This window comes from Temnothorax longispinosus, chromosome 1 (genome assembly GCF_030848805.1).
Source record: "Temnothorax longispinosus isolate EJ_2023e chromosome 1, Tlon_JGU_v1, whole genome shotgun sequence".
NCBI classification, from domain to species: Eukaryota; Metazoa; Arthropoda; class Insecta; order Hymenoptera; family Formicidae; genus Temnothorax; species Temnothorax longispinosus.
Window position 1 is genome coordinate 4,839,857 of NC_092358.1, and position 17,369 is coordinate 4,857,225.

Genomic DNA, 17,369 nt, shown 5'->3' on the forward strand with positions numbered 1-17,369 from the left:
TGATTACGTATCCCTGATTTGTTGCTCGCTATTTTTAACAAATACGATTTTGTTGCTCCACCCTTAACTCTTAAAAACCACCCTTAGCTTATCCTACATCAGCACAACGCCTTAAATCATAAATTGAAACACATTTCCGAATTGATTACGTATCCCTGATTTTGTTTGCTCGCTATTTTAACAAATACGATTTTGTTGCTCCACCCTTGATTCTTAAAAACCACCCTTAGCTTATCCTACATCAGCACAACGCCTTAAAGTCATAAATTGAACACATTTCCGAATTGATTACGTATCCCTGATTTTGTTGCTCGCTATTTTAACAAATACGATTTTGTTGCTCCACCCTTGATCTCTAAAAAACCACCCTTAGCTTATCCTACACCAGCACAACGCCTTAAAGTCATAAATTGAACACATTTCCGAATTGATTACGTATCCCTGATTTTGTTGCTCGCTATTTTTAACAAATACGATTTTGTTGCTCCACCCTTGATTCTAAAAACCACCCTTAGCTTATCCTACATCAGCACAACGCCTTAAAGTCATAAATTGAACACATTTCCGAATTGATTACGTATCCCTGATTTTGTTGCTCGCTATTTTAACAAATACGATTTTGTTGCTCCACCCTTAATTCTTAAAAACCACCCTTAGCTTATCTACATCAGCACAACGCCTTAAATCATAAATTAAACAGATTCCGAATTGATTACGTATCCCTGATTTTGTTGCTCGCTATTTTTAACAAATACGATTTTGTTGCTCCACCCTTGATTCTTAAAAACCACCCTTAGCTTATCTACATCAGCACAACGCCTTAAAGTCATAAATTGAACACATTTCCGAATTGATTACGTATCCCTGATTTTGTTGCTCGCTATTTTAACAAATACGATTTTGTTGCTCCACCCTTGATTCTTAAAAACCACCCTTAGCTTATCCTACATCAGCACAACGCCTTAAAGTCATAAATTGAACACATTTCCGAATTGATTACGTATCCCTGATTTTGTTGCTCGCTATTTTTAACAAATACGATTTTGTTGCTCCACCCTTGATTCTTAAAAACCACCCTTAGCTTATCCTACATCAGCACAACGCCCTTAAATCATAAATTGAACACATTTCCGAATTGATTACGTATCCCTGATTTTGTTGCTCGCTATTTTAACAAATACGATTTTGTTGCTCCACCCTTAATTCTTAAAAACCACCCTTAGCTTATCTTACATCAGCACAACGCCTTAAAATCATAAATTAAACAGATTCCCGAATTGATTACGTATCCCTGATTTTGTTGCTCGCTATTTTTAACAAATACGATTTTGTTGCTCCACCCTTAATTCTTAAAAACCACCCTTAGCTTATCCTGCACCAGCACAACGCCTTAAAGTCATAAATTGAACACATTTCCGAATTGATTACGTATCCCTGATTTTGTTGCTCGCTATTTTCAACAAATACGATTTTGTTGCTCCACCCTTGATTCTTAAAAACCACCCTTAGCTTATCCTGCACCAGCACAACGCCTTAAAGTCATAAATTGAACACATTTCCGAATTGATTACGTATCCCTGATTTTGTTGCTCGCTATTTTCAACAAATACGATTTTGTTGCTCCACCCTTGATTCTCAGAAACCACCCTTAGCTTATCTTACATCAGCACAACGCCTTAAAATCATAAATTAAACAGATTCCCGAATTGATTACGTATCCCTGATTTTGTTGCTCGCTATTTTTAACAAATACGATTTTGTTGCTCCACCCTTGATTCTCAAAAATCACCCTTAGCTTATCTTACATCAGCACAACGCCTTGAAATCATAAATTAAACAGATTCCCGAATTGATTACGTATCCCTGATTTTGTTGCTCGCTATTTTTAACAAATACGATTTTGTTGCTCCACCCTTGATTCTCAAAAACCACCCTTAGCTTATCTTACATCAGCACAACGCCTTAAAATCATAAATTAAACAGTTTCCCGAATTGATTACGTATCCCTGATTTTGTGGCTCGCTATTTTTAACAAATTCGGATTTATTGCTACATCTTGCTTTTATAAAATTTGCATTTTTATCATATTTTAGCTGATAACAATTTTGTTGTATAATAATTTTGTTATATGTACATTATGTTTTAAACATATTTTTGTATTCTAATATAAAATTTATTAAGTGTAATATTTTTCGTTAAATTACTTTTTTGCGTGTAATAAGATAGTATAAATTATTTAATTTTTTTTAAGGACAATGCAATAAATAAATCATATGTAACTAATAAGTAAGTTGTTCTGTTTTTTATATAATATATAATTTATTTAATTATTGATGTACATAAGAATATGTGGATGTACTTGTTTGGTTTTCTTTATTTTTTTTTCTGCTACTTGCAAATCATTATATTCTATCCAGTTTTCGGATCGCCCGTTATTGCAGTGTAATGTCCGGTACATTTGTCAGTATCGGATCCTCGAGTCAGCATCGGTGGTTTTTTATAATCCACAATCCCTATCATTTTAAATCATTTTCTTGATTTAGGGGATTTTTAATAGTGTTTGGTATGTCTTGTAATTTTATTGGTTCAGTTTTAGTGCCGAAATTACAGACATCAATGGCGTTGTGCTGATGTAAGATAAGCTAAGGGTGATTTTTGAGAATCAAGGGTGGAGCAACAAAATCGTATTTGTTAAAAATAGCGAGCAACAAAATCAGGGATACGTAATCAATTCGGAAATGTGTTTAATTTATGATTTTAAGGCGTTGTGCTGGTGTAAGATAAGCTAAGGGTGGTTTCTGAGAATCAAGGGTGGAGCAACAAAATCGTATTTGTTGAAAATAGCGAGCAACAAAATCAGGGATACGTAATCAATTCGGAAATGTGTTCAATTTATGACTTTAAGGCGTTGTGCTGGTGCAGGATAAGCTAAGGGTGGTTTTTAAGAATTAAGGGTGGAGCAACAAAATCGTATTTGTTGAAAATAGCGAGCAACAAAATCAGGGATACGTAATCAATTCGGAAATGTGTTCAATTTATGACTTTAAGGCGTTGTGCTGGTGCAGGATAAGCTAAGGGTGGTTTTTAAGAATTAAGGGTGGAGCAACAAAATCGTATTTGTTAAAAATAGCGAGCAACAAAATCAGGGATACGTAATCAATTCGGGAATCTGTTTAATTTATGATTTTAAGGCGTTGTGCTGATGTAAGATAAGCTAAGGGTGGTTTTTAAGAATTAAGGGTGGAGCAACAAAATCGTATTTGTTGAAAATAGCGAGCAACAAAATCAGGGATACGTAATCAATTCGGAAATGTGTTCAATTTATGATTTTAAGGCGTTGTGCTGATGTAGGATAAGCTAAGGGTGGTTTTTAAGAGTCAAGGGTGGAGTAACAAAATCGTATTTGTTAAAAATAGCGAGCAACAAAATCAGGGATTCGTAATCAATTCGGAAATGTGTTCAATTTATGACTTTAAGGAGTTGTGCTGATGTAGGATAAGCTAAGGGTGGTTTTTAAGAGTCAAGGGTAGAGCAACAAAATCGTATTTGTTAAAAATAGCGAGCAACAAAATCAGGGATACGTAATCAATTCGGAAATGTGTTCAATTTATGACTTTGAGGCGTTGTGCTGATGTACGATAAGCTAAGGGTGATTTTTGAGAATCAAGGGTGGAGCAACAAAATCGTATTTGTTGAAAATAGCGAGCAACAAAATCAGGGATACGTAATCAATTCGGAAATGTGTTCAATTTATGACTTTAAGGCGTTGTGCTGGTGCAGGATAAGCTAAGGGTGGTTTTTAAGAATTAAGGGTGGAGCAACAAAATCGTATTTGTTAAAAATAGCGAGCAACAAAATCAGGGATACGTAATCAATTCGGGAATCTGTTTAATTTATGATTTTAAGGCGTTGTGCTGATGTAAGATAAGCTAAGGGTGGTTTTTGAGAATCAAGGGTAGAGCAACAAAATCGTATTTGTTAAAAATAGCGAGCAACAAAATCAGGATACGTAATTAATGATTATAAGCTGATGCCTAATAATTTTGGCCAAGGTTGTAGTGGGAGTTACCAGATTTCACGCTTTGCAAAAGTGATTTTTTTTTCGAAGCCTGGCCATACAATTAAAATATGTTTACGCTTTATGCACTAATTGTAAGTTTATTTCCTTACAAGAATATATTCACAAAGCATTTCCTTTTATAATTTCTTTAGTAAGTGGAGATTTCCTGCTGGAAATCTCAGGCAATAAATGAAACCTTATCTGTAAATTTCTATTCTATTAGAAAATTTTGTTCTCATAAACGCTATCTAAAATGTGTCCTTCCTTTCCTTATATAATGCGTTTTAAAAGATAATGTGTTGAATAATGGTGAAAATCAGTAAATATTTCTGAGATCGCGCAGTTAATCGATTTATTATCCTAATATTTTGCAGTTCGTTAGTTTGCTAATTTGCACGCTTTGGCGTACTACATATTTATTGATCGGGACGTGCTTTTGTTTGCAATTACATATTTAGCTAACCACATTTATTTCATGTGTCTAAAGTTCTAAATTATTTAAGTTGTATTATCCTTTGATAATTACAATTTTGCGAATCCAGTATTACCGCTGAAGCTTACACATTTCTGAATAAAAAACAATGCCTACTTTAGTATGTACAGAACCTGGCATGCAAAAACTCTGTGCAGACATGAGAAACTTAGAATACTACTTTGAAATCGCAACGTCACGTTTTACGATATCTCTACGTGCATGTGTAAAACACTGCGACAGGGTATGAGATATCGTATTGTTTTTACCAGAAATTTAAATTAAAGTAAAAGCAAAACGTAAAACAGCGAGCCGTAAAATTTTCTTAAGGTATACATGAAGTCAAATCGAAAAATTCCGAGCGTATTTTTCCATGACGCGACTCACTGAAGGCTCGTGCCTAATGGATCGAATCGATGCGATTTGAGTTTGTGCAAGGTGCATCGTGTCACACGTGTGCGTTTACGATGACCGTGGCCTGCGTAACCTAGTACCTGCGATGCCCTTGAACCGGATTGTTCCGCGCTATCCAGGAGTACGACTGTCAGAGCGGTGTCGTCGAGTATATCGAGATAACGTATCTACACACCCCGTGTCCTTTTTACGTGCATCTTTTCGAGTAGCTGGTTAATGACGTTTTCTAATAATCGTATGTCACGCAGTTTTAATTATACCGCAGTTAATTGCAAATTCCTCTGTTTTATCAGTCTTTAATTACAAACGAGTAATTATCATAGATTGTTTCATACATCGAGGCAAATGATATGAGAGAGAATAGTAATTAAAACAACAAGAGTTATATACTTGATAAAAGAAATTGCTTGTGGAGCAATTTCTTTCGTTTGGTGAGAGAATGAATTAGACTTATTAAATGCCTCAGTTCTTTAATAACTCACGTAGTAAAATTTTTACATATACATTACTATTCTTAAACTTGGAGCTTATGTACGGCGTATTATTATCTTCATCTGGAACTGTATTATTTAACGAGTGATCGACCTTGGTTGAGCTATATATGGAACTTTTTTAGCACCTTAAGAATGCCAGTTTTTACCATCTCAGACATTTTTTATGCTCTCTATGCTATTCCATGCAAATTTCTAAATTATAGAGCATTATGCTATACCTTGCTTATATCCTGATTATGTGCTTAGCGTATTATACATACTTTTGATTTCGGTCGGCTCATTCAGCAAAATGGCACAATGCTCTTTTCCTCACCGGAACATTAAATCGATCGCGCTTAGATTATATCCGCGACCTCGCATGCCGTGTATAACTTCGTACGGCACGGCAAACGGCACCCCGTTTTCATCGAGGACAATGTATTTACGTAGTTTTAAAAATCGCTCGTGTTTGCTGAAATATCATTATCATATCGTTAGCGCGTCGAGGGTCTTTATCTCTATTACACTCTATAGCTATTTGTGTGTCGCGATTAAGACAACATCGATAAGATTTCCTTAAATTAATATTTCGATGCTGTACACGGAAAAAAAATGAAGTTGCTTCAATTAAACGTCGACGTCACGGGCTGCCACAAGCATAAATAGTTCAATTGGATATTATTGGACCAAATATTTAAATTATTAAAACAATTATCTGATATTTTTTGTTCATTAATATTGATGTTGCATCAATAAATTTTACCTCAATAACACTGATGCTGTTGATACAACATTATTTCTTTTTTCCGTGTAGAGATACGAAAATGGTCTTTATGCTTCGTCATCATGATCGAGAAATGATTAGCATTTATATTTTATTAGTAGTTAGTAGTATCTCATAATTTATCTCTTTTTGTTTATTTTTAGAAATCGCATATGATTATTTTTGACAAATTCAATTCTTTGTGTATCTTTTGACAATCAAGAGTTAGTTACCATCTATTGGATTGAATTACGTTTTATTTTATTTTTAGTAATTAGAGCGAAGTAGGCATGTCAGGTTTGTCGAGAAGAGGAAGAAAAAAGTAAAACGTACAGCAAGGCCAATTGAGAAGATAAAAATAAGCGGACTTATTTTTTCCCCGTAGTGGGTGTTCCCTAATATAAGTCTTAGAATTCGCTGCTTGCTGGACAACTTTAAGCTTTGCGCGGGCGTCATCCGAATACGAGATGAATCTCTGTTAATCTCGGTTCAACGTGAGATCTAGTTACGAACGGGAAAGGAAAAAAAAAACGGGAGACAGGTGGAGCGAGCAACGCGTCGGTTTCTTGCCGCAAAATCGAGCCGAGTTCACCCACTTTCCTTCGGTCTGTCCCTCAAGGTAGCCAGCGGCGGAGAGCATTACCATTCGGTAATCTACTCGCGTGTGCATGCGTGTGGGTCGAACGTAATGTGTAATTAGGTGCCTTAGCGCGCGCCGTGACCGGTGCACTGATGTAACGCAATATCTATGGTGATAGAAGTAAGAAGTAAAGGCTCATTCAGAATTGCCACGTCGTTGACCTTTTCTCGATCCTAGGATGATTGATCCCCTTCTGACACATTAGGATCGATAATCGAATGAAAAAAGTTCGAATGATAAAAATATTAATCTTTTTCATCTTCCCCAAAAATTACCCCGTAGGAAACAATTTTATGTAACAAGAATAATTTTTTTATTTTAAATAAGCTTTCGAAAATTTTAAAAGATTTTTTACTTTCTTCAAAGACAGACGTTTAGCTTATGATAAATTAAATAGTCAAAATACTTTGAGATATATAAAATATTTATTTAATTTTACTGAAAAAAATTAAGACTACTTCATATGTAGGAAAATAATTAACAAGCAATATAAAATTGCTGTAAATGTCAAGTAAATTTATAGTAAATTTATAGTAAAATTATATTGGTTTTGTGCCCTTTAATTTGTATAATATATCGAGTTTGTATTATATGAAAAAGCACGTGCCAACTTTAATAATAACCGATCTGAATAATGTAGTCTGAAATAATGAACCTAAAAGCTATATTATGTTAACAATAGGTGTCTCTATTATACATGACATTTTCTTTTGTATCAGTTACATGCTACATCTGCGATACATGCGATACATCGGGTATAGATACATAAAACAAAATTATAAATTCACAGACTAAATTTCATCTGACTAATACAATTTTAATAATAGCATCAAACGACGCATAGAATAGCTATAACGAAAAAGAATCATATTGCACGCCGAATGCACGTCCGAGTAAGCATTATTAGCATTATTAATCTCAATCGAATCAAACCGTTTTATCGCGTGACGAAAGGCGAGTCCGTGAAATAATAAGTTTCGAGCGTCGCGTCGCGTCGCGTCGGCCTGAATCCATACGATTTAAACGCACTTCTTCTTGCGAACAACTTTTTCTCGCGCAGTTGTTATTTACGAGTCCGCGCCAGATACGAAATGATTTTAATATTTTACCCGAACGTAAGATCGTTGCCAATTTCGGCCGGATGGCAACGGATGTAAGTATAATTCTCACGTGGGATTATGCTAATTTTCCCGGAACATGTAATTCTCACTCTTTCGGTCTCACCGCTTCTTCTCACGTAAGATTCGCTATATACTTACAGCGCGATCGTTCTGTCAATTCGGAATTTCTTTCTTAGGGTAGTGTGATCTCGTGGAAACAGGGCGTGATAATATCTGCCGTGTAACGCAGATATCGAGCAAAAATGATACCTACTCGGTAAGACAACTTACGTTGTTGATACATTGCTTCTCGTTTCTTATTGCACACATGCGCCAATTACGTCTGGGACGACTTGGATATATGCAATTGCATGATTTCAGCCGATCGTAGATAGAACATATACACGGTGCTCTCTTCCCTTCGAATTTTGTCGTTGTCCTCGATACACGAGTGGAGCTAAACAAGACAGGTTTATTGTCCTCGACATTTTTTGACCTTCTTTAGAGAGACGGCGACGGCCGCACGAGCGACGTCGTCGGGACAACCCAGTTCCACCGAGCGTATACGCGTCGGTCGTATGCCGCCCTATCTAAAAGAGGGTATCCAGTTTCCCCGTTATGGCATTGTGCTAATTGGAAAGAGACCTTTTTTTTCCTTCGAGAGAGCACGTCGATTCGCGCGATTCATTAGCATTCTTCGCGCGGCTCTTCGACGCCTCGCGACACTCCGAACTGTTATACTCGATCGAGACGTTTCCGCGCCATCAGATGCAAGCAATTCGATAAAAACTGTTGCGATTAATTACACTCGCATAAGCATCGTATATCATTCTTCTTCTCACGGAAAGTGCGATGAAAAATGTACAGAAATGGTAACAGCAGAAATGGAATCATAATTGTTTTATCGAAAATTTATCTTGTTGACCTTTCCACATTTTTGCACAGCTTCTATAATTTCACGTATATTATAAAAAATCCATATTTCGTTAAAGTAAGACTTTGCTATGTTACGTTTTAGTATATAGATATTTACAAGACGTTTCTTGGCTTGTCAAGGTAGTCGATTGTAATTAATTGCAAAGTGTAACAAATACGTGATAGCTTTGACAGATTTGTTCTGTTTCGTAATCGTCCTCCACCGTTCCTATCTTGGAATTTCATGAATTAGTCAAATTAGTTTTGATTAAATCCGTATTGCACACAGCCCCTTTTCTTGATAATTTTGCTTGAATAATTCGCTATTATATGAATGGTCGTCTTTAATGCTAGAGACAATATCAATGTTTCACCAAATGCTTCGATATGTTGAGATTAATATTTATTAACGTTACTCTCCTCATAACATTTATACTGATATCTAAACAAATTGACAATATGTGAACAAATGAAAAAATGGTTGATTTACAATTTATTAACTGGACGCAGTTCCGCAATGCAGAACCAACTTCAAAACCTTACTTTTCCGCTCGAGTAAATTTCTAGAGCGAAATATTAGAAATAAAATTCTGTGCCAACGTTATCTGAAATATAATGACCGTATATAATCGTCCTCATATACAATTTCCATGTGTTATGCGTTTTTAGAAAAAAATGTCTAGTTTATGATCACTTGGCAATGCAGAGATAAACTAAAAATCATGAAAATGGCGCTTGGTTCCTTATTGCATAACTGTATCCAATTATATACATAATGATTAATACTTTTGTTTTTTTTAATTGATCATTTTTACCGCGATGATTGTCATAATTTTATATTATTCAGACGCGATCAGCTAGTTTGTCCGCGCGAAAGACCTACTCGTTCTTATCTCAAGTGAAAGCAACGGGGAACCCATTCGCGTATAGGCGCTTTTTTGTCGGTGACTTTTTCGGTTTCGTATTACCATGCGCTGGACTTTCACGAGGTGTGCGACGCATACGTCGAAAAGTGCTTCGATATCCTCGATCATCCGGATCGTAAAGACGGTCGTTCTTTCGAACGACGGAGCGAGAGCTGGCGATTAAAGCTAACGATGTAATCCAGGATTGTTTGGATACAATGTATGATTATAAAGCCGGTTTGCATTTGGATCACGTAATGGGAGCGAACACGCGAGATGAGAAACAAATCTTATTGCTTCTTTATTGCATCTTAAATATATTTATTTTTGCTTTTTTATTATTAATGTTACTAATATGTTACTTCATTTATTTTAATAACTTTATTTAATTTTATTATATATTATACATATATCATTACTTTTTTTATTATAGCAAGAATCGGTTTTGCACATACAGAATTAAACTAGATTTTCATTGCTTGAATAAGTATAATTAGAAATTGTAGATGAAGCACTTATCTTATAACACTTTAGTCTTTCAATTAATGTTAGTGAGCGCATTAGGATTTACTATAAGTTTATGGCACGATTGTCGTAATTTTGTGCGAAATTTGTACGGTTTACAGTAAAACACTTGACGCAAATCATATACATCGTCGACGCGGCGCACATGCCGCTACAATTAGATCAATTGTTATCGTTTACCCGAACCCGTTATCAAGTGACGCTTGCGTTTCGCACAACGCAACCAAAACGAGAAAAAACGTTTTTCTCGAAATACGATGCAATAATCGCTCCTTTTTACTCTTTCATTTGAGCAATAAAGACCGTTTTACACCAATTCTTATATATTTTTTTAAATAAAATGTTTTAATCTATAATTTAATTAATTTGATTTTTACATTTTATCAATATTTTATTCTACTCAAATTTTATAAAAGAAAATAGATGTTTTTTTCTAAACAAACTCTTATTCCATTTTCTAATTTAATTATAGAAATGAAATATCAGTCCAACTCCAAGTGCACCAGAAACGTGCGTATTCGTCTTAATAGAGACGAATGTTCCAATGTCATCGCGTTTTCTACTCAGTTCGTATACACTAATCTGCAGAGGCTGCGTTTCGCGTGACGCGTCTGCAAAAGAAATCGGTCGCGGATGATGACGTATTGCGAGAGACGAACTTCCGCGGTGATATGACCTCGTAATAGTCGCAAGGGAGAAAGTGGGGTAATCCGTGCCCACGCTGCATTCTTTTGAATTTAAGCGCTACACGAAATACTCATTTTCATAAGTATTACGGTGGAAGGTGGTGCGCGATGGTGCACAAATGTGTGCATAAGACTGTAAATACTTCATATATAATATTATGGTATAACCCGGAATTTCTTACGTAAATAAGTAGCTTCTGTTCATGCTATATACACTGACGATTCTTTTTTTCGCTTTAAGGGAAGTGTATAGGATTGGTGCTTGCCTTATCACGCGAGGAAGAAACGTCAGCTGCTAGGCAACCAGCGGGTTTTCATAAACAGCGGGTTAGACTGTTAGACGTCAATTATCGATAGTTAGCACGCGTTTGCGGTTTCGCTCCGAGCACGCGGTAGCGCCGTCATTTTTTACGTCATTGTTACGCACCATTTGTCGCATTAATGCGTGTCGGAGGTGGTCGTATTTTGAACGGCACAAAATATTTTACAATGGCTGGATGGTTGCCGCTTACGTATATTATCGCAGCCTCGAGAGTAATTAGAAGAGAGCGTGTGGTTTTTCTGCGTAGCTTTCCGGAATAGAGATTCCAATTGTCGGCGGCGATGCACGTACGATTATTGTATACAGAAATGTCATGTACGCTGGCGTCGCGGTATAAATGCCGGTAATAAATCAATACGTTTTCCCTGCAAAGCTCGTACACCGTGATTCCACGTTTCTCGCGCGTTGCGCCACTTCGTGCTCGCTATTTTCTCATTCGTATAGATCGCGATCGGCGCCCAAAGCGAGCTCGCGATACACGTAACGCTATAAACAGGAAACGGGGAGTGACAGTTCCACCTAACGAGATTTATCCTTGCGCGAAGGCCACGCCTGGCTTTATATAGAGCTCCGAATGTTTCGAGTTCACCGGGCGATGCATATCTCTTTTCACATAGCCATAGATTTCCACTCGAGGAGGAAATATGGCAATTACGCAGATCGATGGACGTTCCGCGCGATTATCGTCGCGACACGCTGCTTTTTGTCGGACGTTCGATTCCTTTCAAATCCTTACGTGTTTTTACCGTCCGGCAGGTTATTTTGCAAGAACGCGACCGGTGGAGCTGTTATCGCGTGTAACACGGTCAGACGAGATCGCGTGACTATCGGCAGTTTGTAATCCTCCGGGACTTATGCGAATATCCCGAGGGACGCTTACCTAATGTCGAGTGTGCAACGTCATTAGGGTAGCCTCTCGCATGCAATCTAGCCTCGGTTATCATAGCCGAGTTTCATAATCGAAGCGCGGGATAAATATAGTACGTTAAATCAGTACGTTAAATTTAATTTCCTGGTTTTAACAGGAAATGACATATATATCCTGTTAAAAACAGGAAATTAAATTTAACGTACTGATACCAAAAGATCATATCAATCATAATTGTTTGCAATTTAATTAGTTTTGGGAAAATACGCTTGTACCACATATCATATATGTACATTTGGGAAGGTGTTCTATAAATACAAAGATACATAGAGCAGTTTATTTTGATGATGTAATTCCATCTTCCAAAACTTTGGTAAAATCGATATGGCATGTCGGTCTATAATTTCTTCCAATTAATATTCTTAATAGCTCGAAACTTGGTACAAAAAAAATGCAGGGCGTTCCCTGTACACCTTCATTATGTACTTCGTTAATGAAATGAAGCGAAACGTTTAATGAACAAAAATTCTCAGCTTCCCTCGTTTGCAAAAGTATATTTACTAGTTCTTTTTTTACATCTAACGGTTCAATTATAATTTTATAGAACTTCAATTATACCGAGATTAGCCTGGCACAATAACGGCCAGCGAGAAAATAAGAACTCATAATTTGCATGAATCGTGTAAACAGAGCAAAGTGCGCAAATGATATGAGTCATGCTCCATGATTAAACAGCGATGGCGTGATGATTCTGATTATCGCGGAAAATCGAATTCTTTCCGTGGATGTCCGTTTGTGTCATTAGTGCTTTCTAAATGTTATTGCGTTTGAAATGAAACAGAAATCGTTGCGCGACTCAAGCGAAAAAAAAAGGAAATGTAAGAAAAATGTAAGGATGAAACATAGACACATGTTAAAAGTGTTTGTATAACGCAAACAGAATTGTTTAATAATCACAATTCAACGACGATAGATTAAATTGGGTTGCGTTGGATGCTCGGATATTATATTCGAATCATTTATAATTTCACGGTTCGTCGCACGTGCACCTTCGCTCAGATTTCGCTATCTCGTTCAGTTTCCTCGCTATACGAAAGCAATGCAACCTTTCGCAACAAAATGTCTGACCATTAGTAATATTTTCAGTATTGCATTGTAGTATATTGCAATATTGATTTTCTTTCAGAAAAAATTAACTTTCAAAGAGTATTTTCCTATATCGATTATCTTTTAGTTAAAAAATGATTTTACATTCAATCTTCTTGTTACATTCTTTTAAATTGATATTTAAACATGTTCTTATGCATGCTTTTTATATGTTTTCTTTAGTTTTCAAAAAATCGTTTTTTTATTGATTATTAACGAGCAATGTATTTTATTTTTTACTGAAACAATAATGTATACATCAGATATATAATTTGTATTCGATATAATAGATTATTTAATAAATTATCGTTTTTAATGTTTGCCTTTCAATATTTTACTTTTCATGGTTGTTTTAAAAAGACAAAAACTGATCGTTTGATGACGATTAATAATTTACAGAATAAAATTTGGGGCAAATAAAATTACTATGTGTAAATTTATAATGAATATTACTGCAAACTACGATATCGAACAGTCATCTCAACACGATTGCCATGAGTTAATATAACGAGATATGTAGAACGATATTGTCGCTTCGATTGTATTTGTTCACATCAAATTCAATCAATCAGAGTAGTTAGTGGAATATAAAAAACGGCAAAAGAGAGAGAGAGAGAGAGATTCTGCAGTGTGTATAAAATATACATATTTCAAATCTCGCGTTTTTTGGCATAAAATAATACATTGCAAGATAGTACAGTTAGTAAGAAAAAGATCTTAAAAAAACATTAATCTCTTATACGATATTCTATTTATTTTAATTTTGATTTTTTGCAGTAGTCCTGAATTTATTCTGTATAAACATATGTTTCGTTCTCATTGCTCATAGCGATAATTATAAATCAAGTATATACTAATAGATTTTAAATCACCTTTTATTTAATGAAAGACAATTAACTAGAGAGAGTCATATTTTGTTCAACTGAGGTTGCAAGAGCATTGGAAGTTTCTACGTGTGAAACAGGAGTAGGATTTCTTGGCAGTAAATTGTGGATCCGCACGAAAGACTGTGGTCATCTCGCAATTGTAACGACACATATAACGAATATCCGGATAAAGCAAACGACCGTGAACGCCCGTCAGACACGTAACGGTAAGCTAGATGGCTTTGAATGTCGCGTATCTCCACGTGAGATTATTGGGAGCGAACGTCTTTCACGATGTCGTATATCAAGTGTGTCAAATTAATTCTACCTCGTGGACCGTGTGAGCAATTGGAACGTTATAACTTTTATTACAAAGAATTGTAAGGAAAATATTGTATATACTTATAGAAGAATCATTCAGTACAACTAGCACAATATTTTAACATAGCAAAATCTTTTTTATCATGTTAAAATATTTTGTTGTATGCATCTGAATAAATATAAAAGAGATGTTGTCAGTATTAGTTTATATCTTGACGATGGTAGTAGAAATAAACAAACAATGATTTTTTTGGGTTGATTTATAAATAGTAATAAATTACTGTTAAATATCTGTGAATTAGAGTCCAGATTATAAAGAGTAAGTAAAGAGTTTATTATTAAAATTAAATTTACTTCCTCGACACCTGAAGACCAAAAGTAATAGCCTGATAAAGATTCTAAATTTATTTGCGCGTCCAGCTGGCTATTAGGTTAAACAGCCAAATAGCTTTGAACTTTCAGAATGGGGTGCCAACTATGGAAAGGTGAGCCTATACTCTGTGGTATTAGCTTGGACACAAGAATAATCAACCGCACCCTTCGGCTCTTATCTAGGCTGCACCCTTCGTGATCGCCTCCCTTCTCTCTTCGCCTTTCGTGGCCCTGAAAGCAGACATGGTCTCGTGTAGAAACTGTCCCGAGGGAGATCAGGTTTCTTTACTGAAGACAGGAAATTAGAAATAACTGATGAGAGTATCTTTGAAGATCACTGTTCGATAAACTATAGCAAGAAACTATATGTGCGATATGGAACGAAAAATATTATTTCTTAATTACATCATAAATGGAGCATTATGCACTTTTAGGATTAACATTTTTTTTTCACGCGCATATCTGTTTTATAAATTCTTTAAAATTTGTCTTTCATTACGAAGATCCAATTTATTTAGTTAACAAGAATCTTGTAAAAATCATGGATGTATAAATTACGATTTTTTATAAATCTGAATCATATAATGTATATCTCACAAAAATGGATATAGACAATCGAAAATCGAGGATTAGGAATGGAATGCTTGAAGTTAGAAGTTACGTATAATTGTAAGAGTTTATGCATACTTATTCATAGGTTTCTATCTTTAATTATATTTTAAAATAATATACATGAAAAAACATGAAACTAAAATAGCATGATGTGATTGGTATACTGCCGTGTTTGGCGATAGAATTTCGAAATGGAAATCATTGGAGCACGGACAGTCGCTACGGAGGAAGATCCTTTTTCTCGACGTTACCAAGACAGCTTGATAAGTTTAACCTACGCGCGCATTGTTTCAGACGAACAGTGAGGCAAGAGAGGAGTTTGTCTTCTCATCTGTTATTCGCGCGACACTTCGAGCAACGTGTTTTACACTCGCGACATAATAAAGATCGACGATTTATAGGCTCATCAACTATTGTGTTTCTTAATGAAAAAAAATGCACGCGGTAAAATATACATGTTTTTCTTCAACATTTGCACAACACATAAATCATACATATCGTCATAAATTAAGATAGCATCATACGTTCTCTAATACCGCATAGAACGTATCTCTTCGTAAAAAAAAAAAAATTGACTTCTCGAATTGGAATTGGTTTCCTTAATGACTTCATTTCTTAACTTCTCGATGACGCATCATATCTGGTTTTATTTCTTAAAAGAATTTACACGAGTACATTTAAATGTCAATACGAGTTGATTTCAAAAACTCTTTTGTCCGTGGAATATACTTGAGGCGCATTTTGACTGTCTGTCAAACTTGATTATACATACAGCCAGCTTCTTTTCTCAGCAATCAAAAGAACGTGACACCGTCTCGCGTTTAAGTTAACGCGCATTAGCGCGAAAGCGCCTCATGCATTACTCACATATCGCGTTTAATTACAGCCGCAGTGCTTGGCCGGAAACGGTCACTGTAGTAACAGCTGATTATCTGTCTTCCTGCACCTCGTTTTGAGATATGGGAGAATATGCCACGCTTAAATTCATCTTGACCAAGCACCGTGAAATTCTTGCGAGATCACGGATAATTTGAGAACTCTTTCTCGTGCACAACGCAGCAATCTGATTTCACAGGAGACAGTAATTTCAGACTCACGTTGTATACGGAATTTCTCGTATTCATGGCGCAGTAATTTATTTTGGATCTCTCATAAAAAATATAACAATCCTATTTTTTATTAGCCGGTCTATAAACCCACTTTTCTAGGAAATTGAAAAGATTAATTTAAAATGTAGATTGACTTTTCAGTACTCTCTTGAAAAAGTGGGTTGGATCATTAGAGGATTAGAAATCTTTTCGTTAATTATGCGTGTCCTCGCGAATCTCAAGCTATTCTTGTATCTTCGTGACTAAACTGCGTTCCTGCATTTAATCCGTAAAAAGATAATCCGTTAAGTTAATGTTATTCGCTGATTATCTTAATAGACATTACAAATAAGTTGACGTTGATTGCTCCTAACGAAGAGATTAAATTTCCCTTTTCCATTTATGTTACAGGTAAGTCCACATAATCGTACAACGGGACAACAAATCGCAAACACACGGTTAACTAATTCAGATTGTGCACGTCTAGCGGTAAGTTAAGACTTTATTTTATCTTAGCACATCAAAGTTATTTTTACCGTTGCATTTTGCATTAAATGATAAAAAAAAAAACGATTGGACGTAGTCCGCATCATATTTGCGACAATTGATAAAATCCTATTGTGAGGACATCAGGGTTATTATTTTTCTTTGATTATACACTTTATTACATTATTATATTTATAACAGTTGCTTTATGCAATTTTTAAGTTTATATATAATTAATAACACACACATCTCATGAGAGATCACTTTATATACGTATATTTTTCTATGGCAAATTAATCCATTAATAAAAGCTTTATAATCGAGGCGATTTAATC

The 17,369-nt window shown here is 35.5% G+C and overlaps 1 protein-coding gene across 2 annotated transcripts in view; it reads left to right on the forward strand.

The window, feature by feature from the left end:
• The window catches only part of Lmpt (four and a half LIM domains protein limpet), a 119,864-nt gene that overhangs the window by 3,677 nt on the left and 98,818 nt on the right, over nt 1-17,369 (forward strand). The window contains exon 3 of one of the 2 annotated variants that reach the window (XM_071782752.1): nt 16,960-17,037. The exons of the other annotated variant lie outside the window; for it this stretch is intronic. Within the exon in view, the coding sequence (XP_071638853.1) occupies nt 16,960-17,037 (78 nt within the window). The remainder of the gene's footprint in view (nt 1-16,959; nt 17,038-17,369) is intronic. 2 annotated transcript variants of the gene reach the window in all.